Here is a 27,526-nt window from a genome sequence, read left to right as displayed (position 1 = left end):
ATTTTCAGCTGATGGTGGGTTTCACCAATAAAAAGCTTTCCCTGCTGCTGAATTGCATATGGTTCCCATGGTACACCGCCTACCCTCACTTTTAAATGATAAATGTGTGGGGAAACGGCAGAAGGGAATGGAAGTGGCGCACAGCTCTGGATATATTGTCAGGAATGAGATACTGTTGACAAAATTCTCCCCAAAAGAATCGGCAAAGGGATATTGTTAGGTTAAATGAGTTGGCAAAAAAAAACTGGAAGATGCAGTAAAATGTGGAAAAATGTAAAGGAGGAAGAATAGAAAGGCAGAATATTGTCTAAATGTAAGAGACTGCAGAATGCGATGGAAAGCGGGATCTTCACCAGATTATAGTTGAACAATCTTTAAAAAAAAAACACAGGGAAAAAAAGCTGGTTGTTTCCAAGTTCAGGCTCTGAAATAAGCTAAGGTCAGTGATATGACAAGGAGAGCAGCAAAGCAGTAGCCAATTCAAAGAAATATTTTCATCATGTTTCAGGGTGTCTGAAAAGTATTGACTTGTGAGCAAATATCAATTAATAACACAGCAAAAGGAGACCAGGATCAATGAAATATCTCAAAATATTTCTGGTAAATCTTTACATTTGGTATTTTGCTTTATATCTAAACTAAGGATCTGATACCACAAATAAGACCCGTGAAATTTCAGAGTCACTACTTTGCCAGCGAATCTAGGACAGATACTGGACCTCTGCCCACCTGTAACCAACTACATAGACCCTGCCTCAAATCAGGAGGATCGGTCATTTAAATAATCAGAGTTGGTGGCCTGCTCCGCCCAGGCTGGAAAATCATGCTACTTTTTTTGGTGAAGCTCAGGCAGGCTGGTCTTTGAGACATTTTGATACTTGACAGCGAGGCTGGAGTCACTTACTCTGTCAGACCTAAATATATCACCTGGTCACCAGACTCACAACGTCCCCGTGTGAGCTCTACACCAATTGTAGGTTCAGAAAACTACAATTGCACCGTGAGATGCAGGAGAAGAAATACTTTGGAAAATTATGTGAATGACTCAAAAAAAAGGAGGGCAGCATAAAGAAAGAATGGGGTAGGAATTGGTTAATGGCCCATTTATAAGTCCATAATCAGTAGAACATACCAATAAATAAAAGTGACTGATGCAAAAAGCTTTTAGCAAGATATAAACACCAATGAGAACTCACTACATATGTTAAAATACCAAATTTTAAATGAATGCAGAAACAAGTAAATGAAGTGTTTGTATATGCAAAGAAAGAAGAATAAACCTTGTTCCATCAATTCTGTAACAAGTCTCACAACACCAGGTTAAAGTCCAACAGGTTTATTTGCAATCACGAGCCTTCAGAGCGCTCACCTGATGAAGGAGCAGCGCTCTGAAAGCTCGTGATTCCAAATAAACCTATTGGACTTTAACCTGGTGTTGAGAGACTGACTGTGCCCACCCCAGTCCAATGCCAGCATCTCCACATCATCACTCCAATCTCAGAACCCTCTAAACATAAATGTTGATATTTTATAAAATTGCTTGTAGTTTTATGATTTTAAATGATTGAAAAATGATTGGGAGTATATATTATTATATATATATATTATATATATACAAATGTGATCATTTTCAATACCAATAGGAAGGCTGCCCCACTATCCATTGAATGTGTGTGCATAGCTAACAGTTACACATTCTATATTTTCTGTATGCTCCAACAAAATTAATGAAGATTTTGGTTTAAGAAAATAATCAGACCCAACTGCTTCCTCTCTCTGGTTAAGAATGACACGAATTCAATGAGGACTCACTGATTTAACACTGTTACTAATGGAGTGAGGAGCAAGGTTAAGAGAAACGTCTTTACATTTGTTTGCATATGGGACACTTTGCCACAGGTAACAGTTGAAGTAGGGAATCATTCATGAGAAAAACAAATACACGTGAAAGGAAAGAATGAAACAGAGAGGGAGCAGGGCAGTGGGATAAGGATTGGATTCTTCCAGCCAAGAGCAGCTACGGATACAGTAGGCCAAAGGACTTCTTTCTGTGTTGCAAACATCTGTGGCTCTAATGACATAACAAAGATTCATGCAATTTAGGAGCGATGCCAGTCTGTCCAACTATTACTGTCTTTTTCTACCTTGTGGCCAAGCTGTCTTTATCCAGTGCAGCTGTTGTTACAGTGCAAATTACATCCAGAGCATCCTCTCCATGTACAGAAGGTGAAGATGAGGCAGGTTCAGGAAAAGGACTATGGGCAATAGAGAGCACGAAAAAAAGAGTTAGAAAATTGGATGTCCACACTCTTACTGCAACTATTTAATGGCAATATAAATATATTTATGCGAAAGTAAGACCGATGTACCTTTCAGTCTTTAATTCTTTGTCAAGTCCTCTTTCAGTTATTCTGACTTCAGTGTTTTCACATGTAGCAGGCCGAACCACCTCCTCGGTTACATCTGTTAATGTGCTGGAGGAACTGCGTCCTGCTTTGGCTGGTGGTTCAATTGCAACTGAGAACTCATTTCCAACTTCAATATCAGACACGGAGGACTGTTTTGCAATGGAATTTTGATCTATTCCAGCACGATTCCCTGTTGGCCGAACACCCATAATGCTTCCCTGTTCTTTGGCACCAATTCTTAAGCAGCTTTCTGCTGCATCTCCGATGTGCAGCAAGGACAAGTGTTCAGATGTACCACTGGGTTCCTTGCTTTCCATGGTCACGGATTGGCTAAGCTCAGTTTCCTGAGGTGCAGTGTGGTTTTTATAGTCCATGCCTCCTGCTGAGAGTAAGTCTTTCTCTATTTCCTCTGGGACGTTTCCACTTCCTAAAGCACAATCCATCTCCAGACTTAATTTCTCCCCGCAGGTACTATGTGGAATTAGATTGTCATATGTCTGCTCTTGCTCACTGTCGGAGGTTGTAGCCATGAGCTGGTTTATTTCCACAGCTTCAGAGACAGACAGAGTGCAAAGAGGAAACTCTATTTCAGGGTCAATGCCAAAACTCATGCTTTTTTTCCCGTTCCCAACGCTATTCACACAAATGCTTCCTTTTCCATTCAGGTTTGGGCTCTGTTGTTTCTCACTGTCATATCTTTGCCATAAAATATACTCTTCTATTGTTGTGTCAGAATGCAAGGGGCCACAAGCGAGCTCACTGGATTCTGCGATTAAAGTGTCAAGGCTATGTAGGTTTTCAGCAGAGGTGTTTTCTTTTGTTTCATTCATAGATATTTGCTGAGTTTTGCTGAGAGTACTGTTTGTGGTCTCCTGTAGCGCAGTCACAATATCAGGGCTGGATAACAATTTCACACATTCTGGCAGAACAGAGGTTTCGATACCCATCTTATCAATGCATGCTTTTTCTTTGAAGATGCTTGTTTTTGTTTCACTGTTGCACGTCTGTTGTTCAGCGTCATGGCTGAAATCCAATAATTTATCTCCCTCTTTCTCAGTATCAGATTTCTGGGAGCTGGATAACAGGTCCCCAGGCTCCTGGGCTGGAGTATTCTCACTGCTAGCTTGAATGCTGTTCGCCTCTTTGCTTTCAGTGTTGCAATTTTGCTGCTGTTCATTCTCTAAGTCCAATGACATCCCCTTTGGCTCTACTTCTTCAGGGGCCTGAGGCATGGGTGTCCATTTAGTGGCTTCTGGGATTATACCTTCTGCACCGATCACAAGGCAGTTCACATCTTCTTCAAAGTCTTTTTCCTCTGGTTCTCCATTGGAGCTTTGACTCTTGTCATTATCAATACGGGAAGCCAATAAATAATCTTGTCCATTCTCCAACTCAAGAATCTGCAAGTTGGATTCTAATTGTGTTGCTTCTAAGGGTGTAGTGATTTCTGAATCAGTCTTTGATTGAAACGTATTATTTTCTGAGATATTGTCTTGTGCTTCAGTGTCCCAATTTTGTTGTCCAAGGTTCCAACCAACATCTGAAGGCTTCTCCCTAAACTCCATGGCATCATCATCCAAAGGACTAAATGATAATATCATGGTGGTATCTGCACATAAATTATCTATAGAATTATCTTCCTTACACATTTCTGTTTTCATCCCGCTGCTACATACCTGCTGTTGCTCATTACTGAAAGCCATTAGTTCAGAGCTGGTAGAATCCTGAGGTCTTGGTGCCATTTTCATATTTTCAGAGTTGTTAATATTTTCCACAGCATCCTCCAAGAAAGAAACAGCTTCTTCCTCCTTTTTATTTACACTGCTGCACATCTGCTCCTGTTCATTCTCCACCTCCTTTGCATCGGCAATCTCAATACAGATACCAGGTATCAATTCTGTGGTTTCTGGAAACAAGTTACCCGCACTGTCATCTTGGAGGCTGCCCACCTTTTCCATTTGTTGTCCACCACGGAAACCCATTATGTTCTCCATCAGGGTGGTGGTATCCTGTGTGCAAGCTATCAATTCCTTTTCCACCAACAACCTTATGTCTTCTGGACTCATTTTTGATACCTGCACACTTCCTTCAGGAAGGTTTGCTTTTGATTCATTGTTGAGCATGAGCTCTTGTTTTAAATCCCCACAAAAGCTTTGTCGGGTCTCTTTTTCTTTGTTTTCATCACAATTCTGAAGGCTAGCTATCAATTCCATGGTTTCTGCAAGTACGGGCTCTGACCCTGTCTGAAGGCTCCACACATTCTCCTCAAGAACATTGCCTTTCATTATACTGAGACTTGTTTGTGGATGTTCACCAACAACTGCTAATGAACTTTCATTTGATGTGTCAGGACTCTGCGAGCCAGGTGTCAGCCCAACAACCTCAGAGATCTGAAGGCGACAGATGTTTTCTTCGCAAACATTTTCTTTTGCCTCATTGCTAACTAATTGTTGTTCATGAATAAAACAGGGTAACATTTCTTGCACTTCTGACTGACTATGGGTCACTGCGGTGGGAATCAGTTCTTCAGAAAGGACACTTGCTGTATCCGGTTGGAAGCCGTGTTGACTTTCATCACAGATATTCTGTTTCAGTCCATCACTAGGCTTTTTTTGCTCATCAATTTCACAGCTGAACCACAGTGGGTTTTCATTTGCCCCTTCTATGTGGTGATTCTCCAAACCAGTTGATAATTCCATACAGTTATTCAGTGCAGTTACATTTTCAACAACTGCCATAAGACTGCATACATTGTTCTCCAAGATGTTTTCTTCTGTTGGACTACTATAGATATGTTGCTCCTCACTAAACACCAGTGCCTTATCCTTATCTTCAAGTGGCTGAGGAATGGAAGGACTCAGTGTCAATGTGATGGATTCTGGAAGGATGGTTTCCATACCTACCTGAAGGCTGCTCATGCTTTCAGCAGAAGTATCCACTTTTGTTGCATTCCCATTTATCTGCTGAGGTTCCACATCACACCCATAATATAATCTCTCCTCCAATGTGTCAGGAGTCGGATACTGGGAAGCATACTCTGCGGTTCTGGGATGTGGAATATTTTGTTCACCTTGTAGAAGGGAACTTACATTTTCTCCAAGGTAGTTGTCTTCCACTCCTCCTGCGGGTATTTGTTGCTCTTTTCCATCAATAAAGCCCAAAAGCTTCTCATTCATTCCACTTGTACCGGGATCCTGAGGGGCTTTCGGGATCAAAATGTTTTCCGTACTTCCGGTGGCGGTGTGACAGCAGCACAGATTTTCTTCAGTCACTCCTTGTTTCGTCTCGTCATCTACTTGCTGATGATCACCGTTGAATCCAATTATTGTCCCTTCTAGCTTTGTAGTGTCAGAATCCTGACAGCTCTCTGCTGGTTTTGGCACTTCTGGGGTTGCAGTGTTTCCAGTCCAAAAGTTTTGCTCATTTTCTTCTAAAATGTGTTCTTTAATCTCGCAGCCCTCTTGTTGTCTGCTGAACCCCAGTGACACATCATCTGGTTTGTCTACCTCAGGATTCCCTGCGTCGATTGACAATTTAATTGCTTCTGGAGTTGGAATGTTTTCCGCAGGTATCAAAGACATTCCTAAATTCAGCTCAGGGAACCCGTGCTTGAATTCAGTGTCACATATGTGCAGCTGCTCAAAGTCCTCTGATGTGTTTTCTTTTGTTGTACAATCCTGAGGATTTGGTGCTATTTCTGTGCTTGTTGGCTGTACGGTAAGTTCAAGAACTTGCTGGAGACTGCACACCACCCCGTCATCATTCTTTTGCTCTTCTTCACTGACGGATGTTTGTTGCTGTTCGTCACCGAAGGTCAGAGACGCATCTTTCATTCCAATGCCAGCTGTCAGCTGAGAGACTGGCAGTAATTGCACGCTTCCTGAGATCGTCTCCTCTTGATCACTCTGAAAGCTGTCCACGTTTTCTTCCTTTGAGAGACTCTCTGCTATTTCCCCAACTGCTGCTTCCTGTTCACTATCGCAACCCAATGGCAACTGGTCATTTCCTGCAGCTACTGAACCAATGTTCTGAGATAATTGGAAGAGACCAGTTTCTGTATCAATTGGGAAGGTGTAAATATTGTCATCAGACACCGTTTCTTGCGGTTCTCTATCACACACATGCTCTTCCCTGTGGCTGAACCCAGTAACGCTAGGAATCTCGGAGCTGGGTGACAAATCTGTGCTTGTGGCAATAACCTTCGCAAGGTCTGTCTGAAAGTTCTGAACATTTTCTTCAATGTCTTTTCCTTTGGCTATCCCAATATCTACTTGCTGCTGTTCATTGCTAAATCCCATGAATAATAACTCTCTGTGTTCCACTGTATCAGAATTCTGCACGTTGAGTGGTAATTTAAAGACCTCTGGAATTGTAATATTTCTTGCACACATCTGAGGGATGCCCGAATCCTTCTCATCGGGGCCTTCTATATACTCGCTCTCACACATCGGCTGTCGCTCATGAGAAAAATCCTCGGATATCGCTTCTCTGGTTGTCGGACACTGAGGATTCAATGCTAATGCTGTGCTTGTTGACAGTACGGTATCTCCAAGACCTTTCTGAAGACTACCTACATCCCCCTCATAACCCTTTTGCTGTTCTTTGCTGACAAATGTCCGTGGCTGTTTGGCACTGAAGGCCAGCGATGCCTCTTTCATTTCCGTGTCAGCTGTACACCGAGGGGCCAGTGATGATTCCACTCTTTCGGAAATCGAATCTTGACAATCAGCCTGAAAGCTGCACACTTCTCTCGTGGCATTTCCTTCTGTTTCTCCCGGTGTAGCTTGATGTTCGCTGCCATGGTTCAAACGCTCCTGTCCATTTTCTGTGCCCGTCGAGTCCACATTCTGAGAAAGTGGTAAGAGCACCGTTTCGGTGAAAAAAGTCCTTTCCATCGGAGCTGGAGGGCTGCACATACTTTCTTCAGACACTTTCTCCTGCTTTTCACTGCTGCATGCCTCTTCATTACTAACAGACAAAAAGGATTCTTTCACTTCAGCTGCACCGGGAAAGTCGGAGCCAGCTGGCAGCTGCATGGCTGCTGGGATTATCATATTTTCTATCATCTGATTATTGCTCAGATCTTCTTGACAGAGTGTTTCTCCAGTACATGTCGACGTTTGTCCAGCGAAATGGCTGAAATCTGATAGTTTCTCTCCTGTTGCTTCTTTCGAATCGGAGTTTTGACAATTAAGCGATAGCTCCCTGCTCTCTGGTGATGTGGAGCTTTCTAACCTTGTCTGCAAGGCACACTGGTTTGTTTCAGAGGTTTCCTCGTCCTTTTTGCTGTTGTGCGCTTGCTGTTCATTAGTGACAGAGAACAATGTCTCTTTTGATCTAACTGTATCAGAAACCTGCGAGTTCACTGGTAATTCCGGATACGCTGTGTGTAGACAATACACATTCTCTTCACAAAGGATTTCTTTTGCTTCACTGTTACCTGCCTGCTCAGGAGTGGGGGCCAATATCTCATTGACACTCACTGTGCGAGGAGGCTCTGAACTTGGGGTCAACTCAAACGTGCCTAGCAACGTCATGTTTTCTAAGCCGAGGTTCGTCTGCAAGTTGGACAACCCCTCCCCAGACAACCCCTTCGCACAAACCTCAGCTTGTATCTCACTGGTGTTTTCGTGTCGTTCGCTAGCCAAATTTAAATTTAGTTCTCCTTTCATATCCATTGATTCAGGATCCTGAGAGCTCGGAGGCAGCCTCACGCCATCTTGGAATGGCCCATTTTCTCCACCAGTCTGAAGGCTGTGCCCGTTTCTCTCAGATCTGCTCTCTTGTTTTTCAGTGTCGCAGACTTGCTGGTCATTTTGGAAACCACGTAACATTTCTTTCATTTGCCCCAAGTCCAAGCCCTGATAAAGTGGCAGTTCAGAAGTTCCTGGAAAAGGACAGATGTCTGTGTCAGTCTGCACAGTGGATATTTTTTCTTCCGAAACATTTGCTTGCTTCTCACGGCCTAGTGTTTGCTGGTTGTGATCACAGCAGCCATCCAGTGGCTCATTTGGTGCATCCTCTGAGTAAGTATTCCCATAACTCGGTGCTAAATTAATGCTTTCTTGAAGATTCCACGCATTATCTTCACAAACCTTTTCTTCTGATTCACTGCTACTTCTCTGCTGTTCACCATCAAAAACAAATCCTGTCCCTTTTGGCTCCAATCCATCCATCTTTTGAGGATCGATTGGAAACATGATAGTTTGCATGTGCAATTGATGACTACCCGAATCTCCTTCACAGGCATTAGTTTTTGATTCCTGATTGTAAATTTGACCCTGTTCACAATCACAGCTGAGACCCATTAGCTTTTCTTCCGCTCTCCCAGGACTGGAGTTCTGCTGGATTGAGGACGGGTCGACAGTTCCTGGAATATTCTCCGTCTCAGCTACAAGGTTGCAGACACTTTCTGTGGAGGTACTTTCCTGCTCTTTAATGTATGTTTTCTGTTGCTCTTCATCGCCTGCTAAGAGTGTGACATTCAATGCAGCAGGATCAAGCTCTGATGTACAGGTGGACAGTAACTCCATGTTGTCAGGGTTTACTTGATTTTCTGTGCCTGTCAGAAAACTGCACTCATTTTCTTCACTGCTAGATGTTTGATCGTGATCAATATGGCAACTCAAACTCAACTCATTCCCATTTGATGCTGCTCTCTCAGAATTTAGAGTACACTCAGACACTGAAGTAGAACCCTCTGTTCCTTTAAGGCTGACCTTTGGTAAGATGCACTCTTCTCCTTTGTCAATGACCACCTCGTCAATGAACTGCTCATTTTCAACTTTGAGCCGAGGTTGCCTGACAGCATTGTAGCCGGCGACTGCCGCACACTCAGTGCTTCTGTCTACACTCGCTGGTGTCAGATACACCGGGTCTTGGATTTCTACCACGAACAGATTGCTTTGGCCATCTGTGCTTTCTGCAGGATTTTCCCCACTGATGGATTCCTTACAGTCTGGTTCTGACAACAACATGAGGCTGCACTTAGTCTCGGGGGCAGGTAACTGAACTCTCCCAACTGTGCCCTGGGGCGAGGGATATGAGCCCTGCTCATCTGTTTTGTCCAGCTGTTCACCGTCGTGCAATAGATCGGAGAACCTTTCCTCAGCTGCACTTGCTGCAGTGATTGCCTGTCCTGCTAAGGAACTGGCTTTCAGGCAGCCACCAGTATCTGCCGCCCCAGGAGGTTGTGTCTCATTGCATGCATTATTCACTTTCAAGGCAGTTCCTTCAAACACGGCATCTTCCAGTAAAGACCACAAGCTTTTTTTATTGTCGGTTAATAAGGGGGCCTTTGGATCAGTCAGGATTTGAAGATTTGCCTTTTCTTTGCATTCTTGTGATGCATCTGTTTGTTCTACTGGGATTTCTCCAGATGTAGAATCCAGGTTCTTTTTGATATTGCTTTCCAGAGGCTGGGCACCATTGTCTCCTGTTTTGGGGCTGTCAACAGCGGAAAAGTTTGAAAATTACACACTAAAATACCAATAGAATTCTGACACACAAACAGGCAGTAGTTTGTTCATCCACATGCAGCAGAATTAATGTGCTGAAGCCAAGCACTGCATGCATGGAGACAGTGAACCACTGATATTAAGTTAACAACTGCCTTTCATCCCAGAATCAGCATCCATAGACAGCCCTCACATCTCTCAGCAATCAGTAGCAGACAATGAAAGTCTTATTCCATGCAGAAAGTTATCACACAAACTTTCGTTCAGCATTAAAATGATCTCAAAATGATGTTTTGCCACATGCTAGCTGCTAATCCATCTCCCTCCTCTTCCAGTGCAAGAGAAAAAGTGTAAACGTACAATATAATAGAAACAGAAAATGTTGGAGGTTATGACAGAACCCACATAATTGAGCTGAAACTTTAAGCCTGCTTTTCTCTGTCCCTGGTCGCTGCCTGACCTGCTGAGTGTTTCCAGCATTTTCAGATTTCTAGCATCTGCAGTATTTTGCTTGCTTGTTTGAGATTATATCCTATTTACAACAGTTCTATCGAAGAAAGAGAATGGGAAGAAAAGAGCCTCTTCTGACCATGAAAATCACAGAGGCGTTTTACCAATTCTGTCCAGTCCATCATGAAACCAGCTGAGCACTTACTGACAGACCAGCCCTGGTATTTATAGGGAGGTACGGAGAGGGCAGGTGTGCACTCTAGTGGAGGCTAAAACAAATTCAGCGGCACAACCTTTTAATACTGGATTCTATATTAGAATCCCTACACTGCAGAAGGAGGCCATTCAGCCCACAGAGCCCGCATTGACATCAACCCCACCCAGACCCAAGACCCATAACCCCATGTTATCCTGCTAATTCCCCTGACACAAGGGAAATTTAGCATGGCCAGTCAACCTAACCTGCACATCTTTAGACTGTGGGAAGAAACTGGAGCACCCGGAGGAAACCCACGCAGACAGGGGGAGAACCACGCCTTCGGTCCGATCCAAAAGGCCCGCTCGTTCGGTCCAGCCAGGCCTTTGGTCCGGCCCGACCCTTCAGCAAACGTGCAAACTCCACACAGGCAATGTGCACTTAGTCTCTGGGGCAGGTAACTGAACTCTCCCGCTGTGCCCTGGGGTGAGGGAGACAAGCCCTGTTCATCTGTTTTGTCCAGCTGTTGACCGTCATGCACATTTTAATTCCGTTTCCCACCTGGTAGCCAGCCAGACTGATTGGCTCATGGATCTTCCAGACAGGAAAACCGGCAGTAAAAAGCCTTCAGCCTCTTGGGAACAGTCCCTGGAAACTGAAGAACATGGTGGGTTGGAAGGTGGAGAGGTTTATTTCAGAATTTAAATTTAACCATCCACTGTGATGAGGTTCGAACTTGGAACCCCAAAGCATTGCACACCACACAACCCCACCACCCCGTTGTTATGATGACAACAGGCTCGTATTTCACCCACCACATCCCCATCCCGTTTGCACTTATACATCCCAATGATGAGACTGAGTACAGGAAAGAGATAGAGAATCTGGTGAAATGGTGCAACAACAATAATCTCTCCCTCAATGTCAACAAAACAAAGGAGATAGTCGTTGACTTCAGGTAACACAGTGGAGGACATGCCCCTGTCTACATCAGTGATGAAGTGAAAATGGTCGAGAGCTTCAAGTTTCCAAGTACCCAGATCACCAAACTGTCCTGGTCCCTCTATGCCAATGCGAGAGTTAAGAAAGCTTTCCCACATCTCTACTTTCTCAGAAGACTAAGGAAATTCAGTATGCCCACTGCTACTCTCACCAATTTCTACAGATGCACCATAGAAAGCATTCTTTCTGCTTGTATCACGTCTTGGTCAGACGAGGAGCCATACCAAACTTCAGGAAACTACAAAAGGTCGTGAATGTAGCCCAATCCATCGCACAAACCAGCCTCCCATCCACTGACACTGTCTACACTTCCCACTGCCTTGGAAAAGCAGCCAACATAATCAAGGAAACATGCACCCCGGACATTCTCTCTTCCACCTTCTTCCATCATGAAAAAGATACAGAAGTCTGAAAAGACTTACCAACCGACTCAAGAACAGCTTCTTCCCTGCTGCCATTAAATTTTCGAATGGCCCTATCACACATTAAGCTGATCTTTCTTTTCACACTATCTGTAACTGCAACACTACGTTCTGCACCCTCTCCTTTCCTTCTCCCCTATGTTCTCTGTCAATGATATGTTTTATCTGTCACAGTTTGCAAGAAACAATACTTTTCACTGTATCCCAATACATGTGACAATAATAAATCAATTCAATTCCCAATGCGGCCCAATGCAAGGTTTACCAAACTCATCGTGTCTGTCAGATTTCAATATGGAACAAAAAGATGCCTGATAGTATATTTTGCGGTTCTACCGTCATATGTACAATACTATATAATTATAGTAGATGACCATCAGATACAGTGGAGGTACCTCATCTCGGACAGTCGCACAAAACAGGCTCAGCAACTGTTTTACACACAGGCCTATTTTCTTTCCCATATATAAAAAGATTGAGAGGTGGGGGAGTGTGAAAGAGACTGCCACTCTGCTCTCACCCAATTTGCACTGGTGGCCAAGGCCAATTTCAGCCCCAGTTTGTTCATCTAAATTTCAACCGGAGATTCATTTCTGAGAAATCAGATCCGGATCATCTTGGATTTAGAGACCGAATACAATTTCACTCGAGTGTAACAATAAATGCACGTACACAGATCAGCTGTATATCTACTATTGAAATCACTTAGGACCAAGGCGGCATGATAGCACAGTGGTTAGCACTGCTGCTTCACAGCTCCAGGGACCTGGGTTCGATTCCCAGCTTGGGTCATTGTCTGTGTGGAGTTTGCACATTCTCCTCGTGTCTGCGTGGGTTTTCTCCGGGTGCTCCGGTTTCCTCCCACAGTCCAAAGATGTGCGGGTTAGGTTGATTGGCCATGCTAAAATTGCCCTTAGTGTCCTGGGATGTGTAGGTTAGAGGGATTAATGGGTAAATATGTAGGGATATGGGGGTAGGGCCTGGGTGGGATTGTGGTCGGTGCAGACTCGATGGGCCGAATGGCCTCTTTCTGTGCTGTAGGGTTTCTAAGATTCTAAGATTCAAGCTCTGTGACTGGAGTTAGATGGGTCCTAATTTATCTGCAGAAATGATGATCTAATGTACACAGATTGATTTAGGGTGGTTGTATGTCAGATTCAGGTTCCCAAAGTTCCAAGGAAGAGGGAATTGGGTGGCCATTGGCTACGTCGCTGGCCCCATCGGAAATCTTGGGATGAGCTAATGCGGTGGGCATCCACACAATTGCCAACATAGCTGAAGCCACCCTGCTGGACACGGAGTGAAGGATGACTGCTGTACAATTTTGCTGCTTTATTAGCTGATCTGCAGGCTTCCATTAGGGCAGCAAAGTAGCTTGTGGTGCCTAAATGTCTATCTCCATTCCTGGGAATAGGCTATTGACCAATATTCACAATAAAGCCACTGAATCCCACAACTACCTTGACCACACTTCCTCCGACACCAGCAAGGACTCCTTTCTATTATTCCAGTTTCTCTGTCTCTGATGATGGCACCAACACTGACAGAAGCTGCGTTCTTTTCAGTAATCAGTCTGCAATCAATGTTATCGCAAAGTAAAATTTTTCAAACTCCAAACCCCCTCTCCACAACTCTCAGCGCGTAGTCCTAAATGCTTGGTGTGTGGAATTCAGTTTAACTGCCAGTAACCCACTATCCGCAGCCCACAGGATTTCAGGCCCTGACTGTCTGGAAGCAATATGAATCTGGATTCCGACTGACATTTTGTGGCACATGTCTGTGTCTTAATTCCCCTGCAAGGCAGCTGGCTGTATGTTAGGCTGTATGTGTTTTGTACTCAAGTGACCCAATGGTTTCCAAATGAAATGGAGTATTCCCCCTTTGCTCACCTTCACCTGCTCCACATCCAACACATTCCTCAACATCTGTCTCTATTTCTGGGAATAGGCTATCGATCAATATTCACTAAGTCCACTGAATTATACAACTAACTTGACTACACTTCCTCACACACCTGTGACTGCACTTCCTCCCACATCTGTAAGGACTCCTTTCTATTATTCCAGTTTTTCCATCACTATTACTTCTGTGATGATGCTACCTTCTTACCTACTCTTCTAATATGTCTTCATTCTCCTCAACCGAGAATTCCCCCAAAATATTATTGAAAGGGAATCAATCATGTCTGTTCCATTTTCAACACCAACTGCACTCACCTCTTCCTCCCTCCTAGAACCACAACAGGGTTCCCCTTTTCCTACCATCCATCTCACCAGCCTCTGTCTTCAATGTCTGCCACCTCCAAGGTGATGCCACCACCAAAAACATCTTCCCCTCCCCTGGAGGATTTCCAAAAGAACTGTTCACTCCACAACACCCTGTTCCAGTCTTTTATTGTCCCCTGTATCCCCTCCCCTTGCCAAAGCACATTTCTGTGCAAGCACATCTGCCCTTTATCTCCGCTCTTCACACTGTCTAAAGCCTCAAACATTCCTTCCAGGTGAAGCAATAATTGACTTGTACTTCTTTCAATATAGTATGCTGTACTCACTTGTCCCCTATACAGTGAGGAGACCAAATGCAGATTGGATGAACACCTCTATCATGACTCGCACCAATTTTTACAGATGCACCATAAAAAGCGTCCTTTCCGGTTGTATCACAGCTTGGCGTGGCTCCTGCTCTGTCCAAGACCGCAAGAAACTACAAAGGGTCGTGAACGAAGTCCAGTCCATCACTCGAACCAGCCTCCCACCCATTGACACAGTCTACACTTCCCACTGCCTTGGAAAAACAGCCAGCATAATTAAGGACCCCATGAACCCTGCGCGCGCGCACGCACGCACGCACGCACACACGCACGCACGCACGCACGCACGCACGCACGCACGCACGCACGCACGCACGCACACACGCACGCACGCACGCACGCACGCACGCACGCACGCACGCACGCACGCACGCACGCACGCACGCACGCACGCACACACGCACACACACACACACACGCGTTCTCCAAGGCGGCCTTCACGACACACGATAGCGCAGAGTCGCTGAGCAGAAACTGATAGCCAAGTTCCGCACACATGAGGACGGCCTAAACCGGGATGTTGGATTTATGTCACATTATCAGTAACCCCCACAGCTTTCCCCCTGATCTTGCAGAATCTCACTAGCTGTTCTGTCTGGAGACAATACACATCTCTTTAACCTGTGTTGAATGCTCCCTCCACCCACATTATCTGTACCTTTAAGACCTGGCTGGCTGTAGAGATTTGCATTCTAATTAATATTCTGTAACTTGATTTCTGTGTCTGTGCACTGTTGGAGAACAGATATCCACTCCATCTGACGAAGGGGCAGCGCTCCGAAAGCTTATGGTATTTGCTACCAAATAAATCTGTTGGACTTTAACCTGGTGTTGAGAGACTTCTTACTGTACACACTCTTCCACCAGGAAAAAGATACAAAAGTATGACGACATGTATCAACCAACTAAAGAACAGCTTCTTCCCTGTTGCCATCAGACTTTTGAATGGACTTACCTCGCATTAAGTTGATCTTTCTCTAGACCCTAGCTACGACTGTACCATTACATTCTGCACACTCTCCTTTCCTTCTCTAACGTATGGTATGCTTTGTCTGTATAGGACGCAAGAAACAATACTTTTCATTGTATGTTAATACATGTGACAATAATAAATCAAATATTCTGCAAGTGTGATCCCGAGCTTCTGGTCACCTGTAATTTTAATTCCTTGCCTCACATCAGCTGTCAACCACATACATTGCTCCAATGAAATTCAACACAGGCTCAAGGAGCAGAACCTCGTCTTTTGATTAGACACTTTGCAACCTTCCAGACTGAACATTTGAGTTGAAAATTCTCAGATTATAACCACTACCACAATTTTTGGACAACGGCTGTTGTAATTAGGAAAGCAGAATCAGTTCCATTACCTCTAGACCCATCTTTTATTTATTGACTTGCCCCATTGCTATCTCCTTTAGCTTTGTAACATCAATGTTTTTTTATTTCAGCTTAAATGCCATTTAATCTCTTCTATTTTCCACTCTGACACCAACTTTCCCGCTTGTTCTTCTCCACACTATTTTCCTGGAGGTAACATCTCGGGGATGATAGCCAGACGTGACATTTAGGCAATTAAGCCCAGGGAATTTTGCCACAGAGGTGCAATTCTGACACAGGCACACACGCCCCATGTTGTGTCAGACCTCAGACAGCAGATAAGATAGCAGTCATGGAGGAAGCCATTGACAAAAGCAGCAGCCGTTCCGTCCTTTGTATGAAGGCAGAATCAGCAAAGAGAATCTCATGCTTTATCAAAGATTTGTGATTGTGGAAGTAGAGCTGTCAGATTGAGAGTGTTGAAATTGGAGGGGTGTAGTTGGGGCAGGGGGATTTGGAATAGGAGTCAGTCTGAGTCAATATCAGATGCCAAGGAAATTTCACTGCTGAGGTTGTAATTGAGGCGATTTCTGGAAATGGCTCCCCCCCCCCCCCCCCCCCACCCCGCCCCCAGGTGTGGCTCCCGCCTCCTGAATGTGCCTGCTGCCTCTCAGTGGACGGTGATGGCGGAGATGATTGAATTTTAGCAGGAGGTGATCAGTCAGTCAGATGTTGCACAACTGCCCCAACCCTCGCAAGAAAATTCAGCCCAGTAACTCTGAAGTTGTGACCTGACCTGCTGAGTGTTTCTATCATTTTCTGGTTTTATTTCCAGCATAGGCAGTATTTTGTTCCTGTATACAATTCCAATTCTTTGCCCTCTCCATGTTTAGCGATTAAGTGGAGACTCTCACTCTTGTATACAATATTGTTTTAATTCAAGATTTAATCAAGATTTTTGATTTTTATGACATCACTCAAAGAGGTACATTCCGTTATCCTGTTAACACTACATTCTGCGCTCTCTCGTTTCCTTCTCTATGAACAGTATGCTTTGTCTGTATAGCGCGCAAGAAACAATACTTTTCACTGTATGTTAATACATGTGACAATAATAAATCAAATCAAAACTACAATCAAATCTGGTTATGATCCCCATAAGACTTTTACTGTAACAAACAAACTAAAAGCAACATCAACTAAACATTACCTAGTAAGCAACTAACACTCTAAACTATAGAAAAGGTAATATAGAAATGTTTTACCATCACTGACAACCCCAGGCCATATTCATGTACACTACACATGCTCTACATAGGATTACAGTCTTTATCAGAGACTGCCCACACCCAGGCCCAACTTCCGATGGGCTCATGCCTTCCCATTTTGATCTTTGGGTCCTTGCTGTCCACGGGGATAGTGCCAGAGGACTGGAGAATGGCGAATGTTGTTCCTCTGTTTAAGAAAGGGAATAGAAATGACCCTGGTAATTATAGACCGGTTAGTCTTACTTCGGTGGTTGGTAAATTGATGGAAAAGGTCCTTAGGGATGGGATTTACGACCATTTAGAAAGATGCGGATTAATCCGGGATAGTCAGCACGGATTCGTGAAGGGCAAGTCGTGCCTCACAAATTTGATTGAATTTTTTGTGGAGGTAACTAAGTGTGTTGATGAAGGTAGGGCAGTTGATGTCACATACATGGATTTTAGTAAGGCGTTTGATAAGGTCCCCCATGGTCGGCTTATGATGAAAGTGAGGAGGTGTGGGATAGAGGGAAAGTTGGCCGATTGGATAGGTAACTGGCTGTCTGATTGAAGACAGAGGGTGGTGGTGGATGGAAAATTTTCGGATTGGAGGCAGGTTGCTAGCAGAGTGCCACAGGGATCAGTGCTTGGTCCTCTGCTCTTTGTGATTTTTATTAATGACTTAGAGGAGGGGCTGAAGGGTGGATCAGTAAATTTGCTGATGACACCAAGATTGGTGGAGTAGTGGATGAGGTGGAGGGCTGTTGTAGGCTGCAAAGAGACATAGATAGGATGCAAAGCTGGGCTGAAAAATGGCAAATGGAGATAAACCCTGATAAATGTGAGGTGATTCATTTTGGTAGGACTAATTTAAATGTGGATTACAGGGTCAAAGGTAGGGTTCCGAAGACTGTGGAGAAACAGAGAGATCTTGGGGTCCATATCCACAGATCTCTAAAGGTTGCCACTCAAGTGGATAGAGCTGTGAAGAAGGCCTATAATGTGTTAGCTTTTATTAACAGGGGGTTGGAGTTTAAAAGCCGTGGGGTTATGCTGCAACTGTACAGGACCTTGGTGAGACCACATTTGGAATATTGTGTGCAGTTCTGGTCACCTCACTATAAGAAGGATGTGGAAGCGCTGGAAAAAGTGCAGAGGAGATTTACCAGGATGCTGCCTGGTTTGGAGGGTAGGTCTTATGAGGAAAGGTTGAGGGAGCTAGGGCTGTTCTCTCTGGAGCGGAGGAGGCTGAGGGGAGACTTAATAGAGGTTTATAAAATGATGAAGAGGATAGATAGAGTGAACGTTCAAAGACTATTTCCTCGGGTGGATGGAGTTATTACAAGGGGGCATAACTATAGGGTTCGTGGTGGGAGATATAGGAAGGATATCAGAGGTAGGTTTTTTACGCAGAGAGTGGTTGGGGTGTGGAATGGACTGCCTGCAGTGATAGTGGAGTCAGACACTTTAGGAACATTTAAGCGGTTATTGGATAGGCACATGGAGCACACCAGGATGATAGGGAGTGAGATAGCTTGATCTTGGTTTCAGATAAAGCTTGGCACAACATCATGGGCCGAAGGGCCTGTTCTGTGCTGTACTGTTCTATGTTCTATGTTCATTTCATGGAGTCATAATGTTGATTGAATAACTGTCAAAAGACACTGCCCTCAGTTTTCAGAGAATCTCCAAACTGGTTACAGCAGTAAGGCCAACTCCAGTAATTTCTCTTCTCAACCTGACAAGGGCAAATCTTCCAGGGTCTTTAGATTGACACAGGATGCATCTTTTCAACCAGAGATCGTCCTCCCTCCTGAACTTTACCTGGTCATTGGCAGAGAACTCAGTTCTCTGCTGACCACACCAGCTGCAGCCTTTGGTCCTCCTGTGGGACCGCTCTCTCTCTCTCTCTCTTTCTGTTCAAAAACTCGGAGATCAAAAGTCTGCCCACAGTTAGCTACTCTTGCCTTTATCGGTGTGAACATTTCACACCTTGCTCTCTTAATCGAGGCAACCCCCGTCTCCATGAAAACTAAGGTTTGCTGTCGAGCAGAATTTGGAACAGATCAAGTGACTTTCTTCACTGTCCCGTTTTTTACTTTGAATTAAAGAGACAGACACAAAACATAATCATCTGATATTGCATCCATAGCAATTTCATATGACCGAATGTCCTCCCAACTTCAGAATTTGTCATAAATGCAAAATATTGCGGATACTGGAATCCAAAACATTAACAGAAAAACGCTGGAAAATCCCAGCAGGTCTGACAGCATCTGTGGAGAGAGAGTAGAGCTAACGTTTCAAGTCTCGATTACCCTTCGTCAGAGCAGGGTCTTCTAGACCCGAAACGTGGTCTCTGTTCTCTCTCCACAGATGCTGTCAGAACTGCTGAGATTTTCCAGCATTTTTCTGTTTCAGAATTTGTCAATTCTCTTTTCTAAGAGGACTGCAGCATGCCAGAATTTTAGCATATAATCCAATCTACCAATGCAATGCAGCTCTGAGGGGGTGTGCACTGTCAAAGATGCCATCCTTCAGTTCAAAAGTCAGGCGGTTATTTATTAGCGAACCCATTTTCCTGGCAACACTGTACTCTTGGCTCCAGCCACTAAAAGCAGCTTCATCAATTATTTATCTCAATGCTGTTTGTGGGTCCTCATTGTGTGCAAATGAACAGTTGCATTTGTCAACACGACTGTGATTACATTTCAAAAGATCTATGCATGAGGACTTTTCAACGGCTCTTAAAAAAATCTACAAGCGCTTTTATTCTTACCACACTCAGTAAAACAACGCTTATGCATCAAAGATTCTAGTCTTGTGTGAGAGGGAAGAAAAAGAGGTGAACATTGAAGGATGGAATGGCTTTTCAATTCCCAAGTGGCTCGAGAAAACAATTTTAAGGCTGCTCATATTGAATAGGTCGGTCAGATAGTCCTGTACGTATGTTCCATAAAGCTAAGAAACTAATAAGTCTAACCTCAGGGGTACATTAAAGCAGAGGTTACTTGTGTCATTACACTAAAGAACTGAAGTGCTGCTTATGATTGTCTTCATAAATCAATATTCAGGGACCTGCGGACACTGATGATGTTAGCTTTTGCAGGGGCAGTGATGAACGCTGTATTCTGTTCAGCAGATGAGAGCATCGCTGCTTTGGAACACTCAACAGCTTGGTCACAAAATTAGATTTCGAACACTCAGCACCACATTAGCACGCTGGGTAATGTTATCAGAAAGACAGTTACAATGTACTTCGTGTATATCAAAACAAGTAACATATTAACAAAACGAAATTAACCCAAAGACTCCGAATCCAAATCGTATGTGGAGCACAACCTACCTAAGATTACAGAATGTGATTATATGGCATTTAAATAGATATTAGGAACTAAGGGGGTGGGGGGTGGAGGAAGATGCTTTCATGTATTACTTCAGCGTGGTCAGAACTTTATAATACTCCAGGGTGGAAATGAGAAGCACCAATTAAAATTAACTAAACCAAAGTTTTATAGAATATATTGAATGATTGAAACAACCACACTGAACAGCTTTAGGATGTATTTACATCATCACTTTGTAGCCGCTTCACAAAAATATAAAACTGCCAGCATATCTCTGGAGTTCAGAACAGAATGATGGAAAGTCACCGAAGACACACTTGGATCTGAGAACAGAGGGTGACAAGTCAAGTTTGAAAAGTGCTCAGGAAAGTGGCTTGGATATCCTGGGCACTTTGGAAATTGGGAATGGTCCCACTCATCTCTCAAAACATTTAACGTTTAACAGCAGTAGAGTTCAACTCTTGAGATCTCATTTCTGAGCCAGGCAGTATAAAGAAGATACTAAACGAGCAAGGGTCAATTCTATAGCCACCGCTCTCAAACTAACGAAGGCTGTATAAATGCAGCCTTTGAATGAGAACTTTTCAGGGGACAACTTCCATTTATAATCGCACCCGCAACATAGACAAATGGGCACTAAGTCGAAGGAGAATTTAGAATGAGGGGTTTGGGTTTTATGGAAGTGAAAGATAGAGGTGGAAAAGCAGAGGGCTTTCCTGGGCCTGACAGCTGAAAGCATGACCCGTAGTGATGGAGTGAAAGTAAAAAAACAGTCCGAAGAACAGCAGATTTGGAAAGAGAGGGTGGGATTCTAACAGACAAGGAAAAAACAATAGGCATGTTCATGGAGAGACTTAAACACAAGGGTGAGAATGTGTTGGGAAATCACGGGCCAAAGAAGGCCGCAGAGGGATAAGGGCGATGAGTGAATAGTGCAAAGTAGGTACAGGGAGATGAATTTTGAATGAATTGAAGTTAAGAGAGTGAAGGACAGGAGGCCAGCCAGGTAAGTATTGGGATAATTGAATCTGGAGATGACAAAAATAAACAGTAATAGAAATATCACAAAATTCAACAAAACCAGAAAACGCAGAAATGAGAAGTAAGATTGGATTCTGGTGCCAAATTTGCCTTCTATATCATGAATGTCTTTCTTCCAAAGATACAGGCTGGATAAATGCTCCTTGATCGTTTGAACAAATCTTGCCTTTTTTCTAATTAGACGGCCTTGATCAAACTTTGTTAACATGTATGCTTGATAATCTTGGCTAGCTCTGATTCTTTTCTTCTCTTTAATACTATGAGATGGATGAGCAGAAGGTTAGCTCTTGTCCCCTCACTTACCATTAACTTGTCGTTCCTGTTTTTCATTATTTGAATCTCTCAATCAGGTTTTTCACTCATCCTTGGTATGGAAATAGCCCCAAAGAAAAAATATCATTGATGTTCTGTCACTCTGATTGTGGGACATTATCCCTCCTCCATCTCTTTGCATCCTTGGACACAGTCGACCACAGTGGTTCCCTTCCAATGCCTCAACTCCTTTGTCTGACTCAATAGTTATAACTTATTTGGAGATAATTATTTGGTTTATCCACTCTCCTTGAAATCTGCCACCATCAACCCTCTCCGGAAAAAAACACTTGATCCCACCATCCATGCAAACTATCATCCCATCATTAGCCTCCCTTTCCTCCTCACAAAAAGCTTTGAGCATGTTGTCACCTGCCAAATCCCTTCCCATCTTTCTCTGGAGTCCATATTTGAACCCCTCCAACCAGGTTTCCGTCCCTGCTACAGTACCAAAACAGCTCTTATCAAAATCACAAATGGCACCCTATGCGACTGTGATAAAGGTAAACTTTCTTTCCTCATCCTTCTTGACCCATCTGCAGCCTTTTTCACAATTGACTATAACATCCTCAACCAAAGCCTCCCCACTGTTGTCCTGCTGGGTGTGACTGCTCTTACCTTGTTCCATATTTGTTTATTTAATGATAGCCAGAGAATGGCTTACAATGGTTTCCTTTCCTGCTCCTGCACCTTTGCTTCTGGTGGCCCCCAAACTTCTAGGCTCCCTCCTATTTCTCATCTGCACACTGGCTTTTGGTGACATGATTTGAAGGTTAATTTAAATGCTTACGCTGATGATACCTAGCTCTCCCTCTCCATCACATCTCTCAGCTCCTCCATTGTTGCAGACTGCTTCTCTAACTTCCAATACACAATGAGTGAAAATTGCCTCTAATTAAATACTGGGAAGACTGAAGCCATTGTTTTTGGTCCCCATTCCAAGCTCTGTCCCCTAGCTACCAACTCTATTCCTCTCCCTGGTCATTCACCAGTTTGTTTACAACTTTGCTGTTACACTTGAGACCAGTTTCTAATCTCATATTTGTGTTCTCACTCAGACGGCCAATTCCACTGAATAATACCAATCTACTTAGCACTGCTACCTCACAGCGCCAGGGACCTGGGTTCAATTCTGGTCCCAGATCACCATCTGTGTGGATTTTGCACATTCTCCTAGTGTCAGTGTGGGTTTCCTCCCACAGTCCAAAGGGTTAGGCCATGCTAAATTGATCCTAGTGTCTGGGGGATTAGCAGGGTAAATGTGTGGGGTTACAGGTGGGATTCTGGTGGGTGCAGACTCAATGGGTCGAATGGGCTCCTTCTATACAGTAGGGATTCGATGACTTTGCCCATCTCAGCTCATCTGCTTCTGAAACCCTCATTCATCATCTCAACTATTCCTAAACACTGCTGTCTTGTCTCCTGTATTCTACCCTGCCTGTGTCTTAACTTGCAACAAGTCCCTATCGCCCCTGTGCTCGCTAACCCAACATTGGTTCAAGCAAAGTCTTGACTTTAAAGATCAGCTTAATATACGATAGGACCATTCAAAAAACTGATGACAGCAGGGAAGAAGCTATTCTTGAATCTGTTGGTATGTGTTTTCAGAGGTGAATGGTCCTTTAGTTGCCTGGGCTCTAAGCTCTGGAATTCCCTTGCTCTTTTCAGACACTCCTTAAAACCTACTTCAATGACAAAGCTTTTGGTCATCTGGCCTGATATCTCCTTATTTGGCTCGATGTCACACTATGTTTTATAATGCTGCTGCGAACTGCACTTGGGATGTTTACACTAAGAAGTCTCACAACACCAGGTTAAAGTCCAACAGGTTTATTTGGTAGCAAACACCATAGGAGCAGCGCTCCGAAAGCTTATGGTGTTTGCTACCAAATAAACCTGTTGGACTTTAACCTGGTGTTGAGACTTCTTACCGTGTTCCCCCTAGTCCAACGCCGGCATCTCCACATCTTGGGATGTTTCACAGTGTTAAAAGGTGTTATATATAAGTACAAGTTGTTGTTAATGATACATGTGTGTCACATAAACTTTCAGACAGCCTTATAGTCCTAAATTCACGTTAACTCTTAACTCTGTAAAAAGACTTGAAGCCTGGAAAATAGAATTATGATTCCAATTTTTTTTTTAAAAGTAGAGACATGATCCAGGGAATGATGTGCCTCGAAGCTTGCCATTTATTTTGATAAATATCTCGAGAGTCTATAATAAAGAAAGTAGTTAGAGGCATTCTGGTGAGATTACAGATAATAAATCTAACACATGGTTCGTGAAATACAGATTTATAGGAGTGTTTCAGGACATAACTTAATTACTAGATGAAAGTAATATAGTTGAGATTAGAGGGACAATTTTAACTGAAGGCAGTACTTGTGTGATGAAGCCACGGTTGTCACAAATCTGCTGGAACTCCTCAGCTGGGAGCCTAGGATATTTTAATTCCCAGGTCTCACGTGCACAGATCTTCCACCTGAACCTGCTGTGAAATAGCAGGCAGTCAATGGGAAAGGGCAAATGATAGGAGGCCTCAACCAGGGAACTTAAAAGGTGCTCAAGGAAATGGGTGGGAGAGTTGGAGGGTCTCATGACCAAGTGAGCTGGGCAGCACAGTGTGGGCATTCCTGTGGGTATCATGGGACAGGACAGGTCCTCCTGGCACATGGCCAACATTCAGAAGTCTACAGTGGCTTCCTTGTAAATATACAGTTAACCATTCACTTGCGCATTATTTCTCTGGATTGTAATCTGATGCACTAACTTACCTTTCCCAGCCTCCTCTTCATCATCCCTGGCCAACTGGCGACGCCCATGTCCCACAAATGATTTTTAAAAATAAATCACTACGTCCCATTGGGTTGGATTAGCACGGAAGGACCAATAGTTTCCTCTTGAGGGCTTTGGTTAAGATTACAGTCGGGCCCCAGTGACATCACCAGAGTTTGATTTGCATATTTAAAAGGAGCCAGTTTTCTACGAGACATCCTTTCCTTCTGTTTAGAAGAGCAGGTTAAAATTGAAACCCATGGAAAGTCAATGGGACTGGTGCAGGTAAGTTGCACAAGCCATTTCAGCTGTCCCCACTCCCCAGGTAATGTAAGCAACCAAATGGAACGCATTATGTTTCTTAATTAGAGGCATGTTTCTAGAATAAAATGATGAGACCAGTTCAGGATCAGTGTCCCAGACAGGAATACTGTTTGCAACTAATGTGGCATGTGATACCAACAACCCAAAAATAGCACAGTTGTCTTGCATATCAACTAACTTGGACTGTGTCAATGTTGTTAGTTGGGAGGGTGTTCCAACATACGTGAATTGACTGTTGGAACAAAAACTACAGGCTACGTACAATGAGTAATTTACATGAAATACAGCTGGATGTACCATTCAACTTAAAAAGATCTTCCACCTTTTCTCAGCAGAGTTTTGATAGCCTCTGGGATTATAGCTCCATGTATGATGATGTGATGAACAGAAACTAAGGAGCATTAGAAGACTTCAATGTAATTCAGAAAATGAAGCCACCTTTTATCATATAGAATTATATACAGGCCATTCGGCCCAACTGGTCCAAGCAGGTCTTTACACTCCACATGAGCCTCCCCCCACATCTAACCCCATCAGCATAACCTTGTATTCATTTCTCCCACTTTATCAAACTTCCTCTGAAATGCATCCAGCTTAGTACAAAATCAAGCTCCTTTGCACAGTTACCAATAAAAAGACAGATATACCATAACAAATTTATAAAGTGCTTTCTCAGTTGGGGTTGAAGATTCATATCACTTTAATGGGATAAACTTCATTGCATAAATTTGAGTATCTTGGCAGCAAAGAAATTGATTAAAATTTGAAGAACATGCAGTATAATCCACATGTCCTGTAGTGCACATTAGTTCCTGGTCATTTTAATACAGATCAAAATATGCTTTCCAGCTAATTAGTAAACTTTACTTATTAGCCACAAGTAGACTTACATTAACACTGCAATGAAGTTACTGTGAAAATCCCCAAGTTACCACACTCCGGCAGCGCCTGTTTGGATGAGGGAGAATTTAACATTGCCAATTCACCTAACCAGCACGTCTTTCGGACTGTGGCAGGAAACCGGAGCACCCGGAGGAAACCCATGCAGACACGGGGGGAACATGCAAACTCCACACAGACAGTGACTCAAGCCAGGAATCGAACCCGGTCCTTGGCGCTCTGAGGCAGCAGTGCTAACCACTGTGCCACCCCATTTTATACAGGATGTACACCACTGACTACAGTATATACACAAATAAGCTGACCCAGGAAATTCTGATAGAACTCTCTCTCTGAACCACTGACTGGCATTGTTTATGTTGTCGTTGGTCCATCAGAGTGGCACTGCACACTGGAAAGAAATGTGCTTCCACCGTGTCTGGAAAGAAGAAGCTGCAATGCCTTGATGACCACAAGTACAGTATGTTACTGTGTAACAATCTGACAGTATTGGCATGTAGTCTTCTGGCATTAGTTAATATTTACTGAAGATGCTTTCAAGTTTAATTAAAACCTAAACCGTTCCCCTGACAAAAGTACAGGAGGCTATTAAAACGGTGTTATGTACTGTAAAGAACAAATAAGCCAGCATGTGTCACAAGTACCTTCGTTTTAAGCTTGTAATTAAATTGTAGACTCAAGGTATTTGCTGACGTCATTTGACCTCTGATGTGCCAAATACAAATGAGTCCACACGGGCTTCAATTGCCTGCCTCAACATGTTCCTGCACTTAACTGCTACGGTCTGTATTAAGCTGCAGCTGCTCACATCACTAACTATCCAACAAGAAACTAATGGCGGCACAGTGGTTAGCATGCTGCCTCACAGCGCCAGGGACCCGGGTTCAATTCCCAGCTTGGATCACTGTCTGTGCGGAATCTGCACATTCTCCCCATGTCTGCGGGAGTTTCCTCCGGGTGCTCCAGTTTCCACCCACAGTCCAAAGGTGTGCTGGTTAGGTGCATTGGCCATGTTCAATTCCCCCTCAGTGTACCCGAACAGGTGCCGGAGTGTGGCGAGTGGGGGATTTTCAAAGTAACTTCATTGCAGTGTTTATGTAAGCCTACTTGTGACTAATAAATAATCTTTAACTGTTCAGTTTTTAAGCAGCAAAAGAATTCACGTTATTGAAATAGAATAAATATTCTAATTTCAGTGTGTGTTACCCATTGGGGGCTATATTGAACCTGTCTGCTGCTGGTTCACTCTGAAAATGGGTCATCAGGCAGAAGATGATTGTCAAATAGACACTCCTCCACCACCCACCTCACCCCAGTGACCCACCTTCACTCCCCCATCCCAACCAACTAGATGCTCGAGGCTCACGCGACTCAACTCCTGCTCAGGCCGCAAAATGCACAGCTATTTGAATCAGGGTCCGATGCCTGTTGCAGGACCCCCCCACCACACAACCTTCAGCTTCCAATGGGCAGAGCAGTCACCCATTTGTAGTGAATGTGGAGCAGCTTAACCGGTGGTCCTTAAAATGGTCCCTGGAGGCCACTCTGGCAAGAGGACGCGTGAATGTGTCTGTATGATTTTGATGAGCCAGGGAGCAGCCTGAATGCACCACTCCTTCGATGGAAGCTCATCAAAGTTATGGAGCGTGATCTTACAACCTCGTTCCGCCTGTCATTAGGCTCTGCCCCGCCCCCAGCCCTTTTTTTGCACTGTGTGCTGTAAGATTGTGAC

General features: G+C 43.8%; 1 protein-coding gene across 12 annotated transcripts in view; it reads right to left on the bottom strand.

Annotated features, from left to right (window-relative positions):
- Positions 1-27,526, bottom strand: part of LOC144500442 (uncharacterized) — a 256,651-nt gene that overhangs the window by 175,320 nt on the left and 53,805 nt on the right. For 11 of the 12 annotated variants that reach the window (XR_013498975.1, XM_078223362.1, XM_078223364.1 and 8 more), the window contains 2 exons: positions 2,370-9,854; positions 2,145-2,255 (listed from right to left, as the gene is read on the bottom strand). Coding sequence is in view for 11 of the 12 variants with exons in the window: in XM_078223362.1 (XP_078079488.1) it covers positions 2,145-2,255; positions 2,370-9,854 (7,596 nt within the window). In the remaining variant the exon portion in view is untranslated. Of the gene's footprint in view, positions 1-2,144; positions 2,256-2,369; positions 9,855-10,777; positions 11,167-27,526 lie in introns of those variants that run through there. The other variant, XM_078223370.1, reaches the window with a different exon arrangement.

Source organism: Mustelus asterias, chromosome 11 (assembly GCF_964213995.1).
Source record: "Mustelus asterias chromosome 11, sMusAst1.hap1.1, whole genome shotgun sequence".
In the NCBI taxonomy this organism is placed as follows: Eukaryota; Metazoa; Chordata; class Chondrichthyes; order Carcharhiniformes; family Triakidae; genus Mustelus; species Mustelus asterias.
This window is presented reverse-complemented; position numbering and strand designations above follow the sequence as displayed.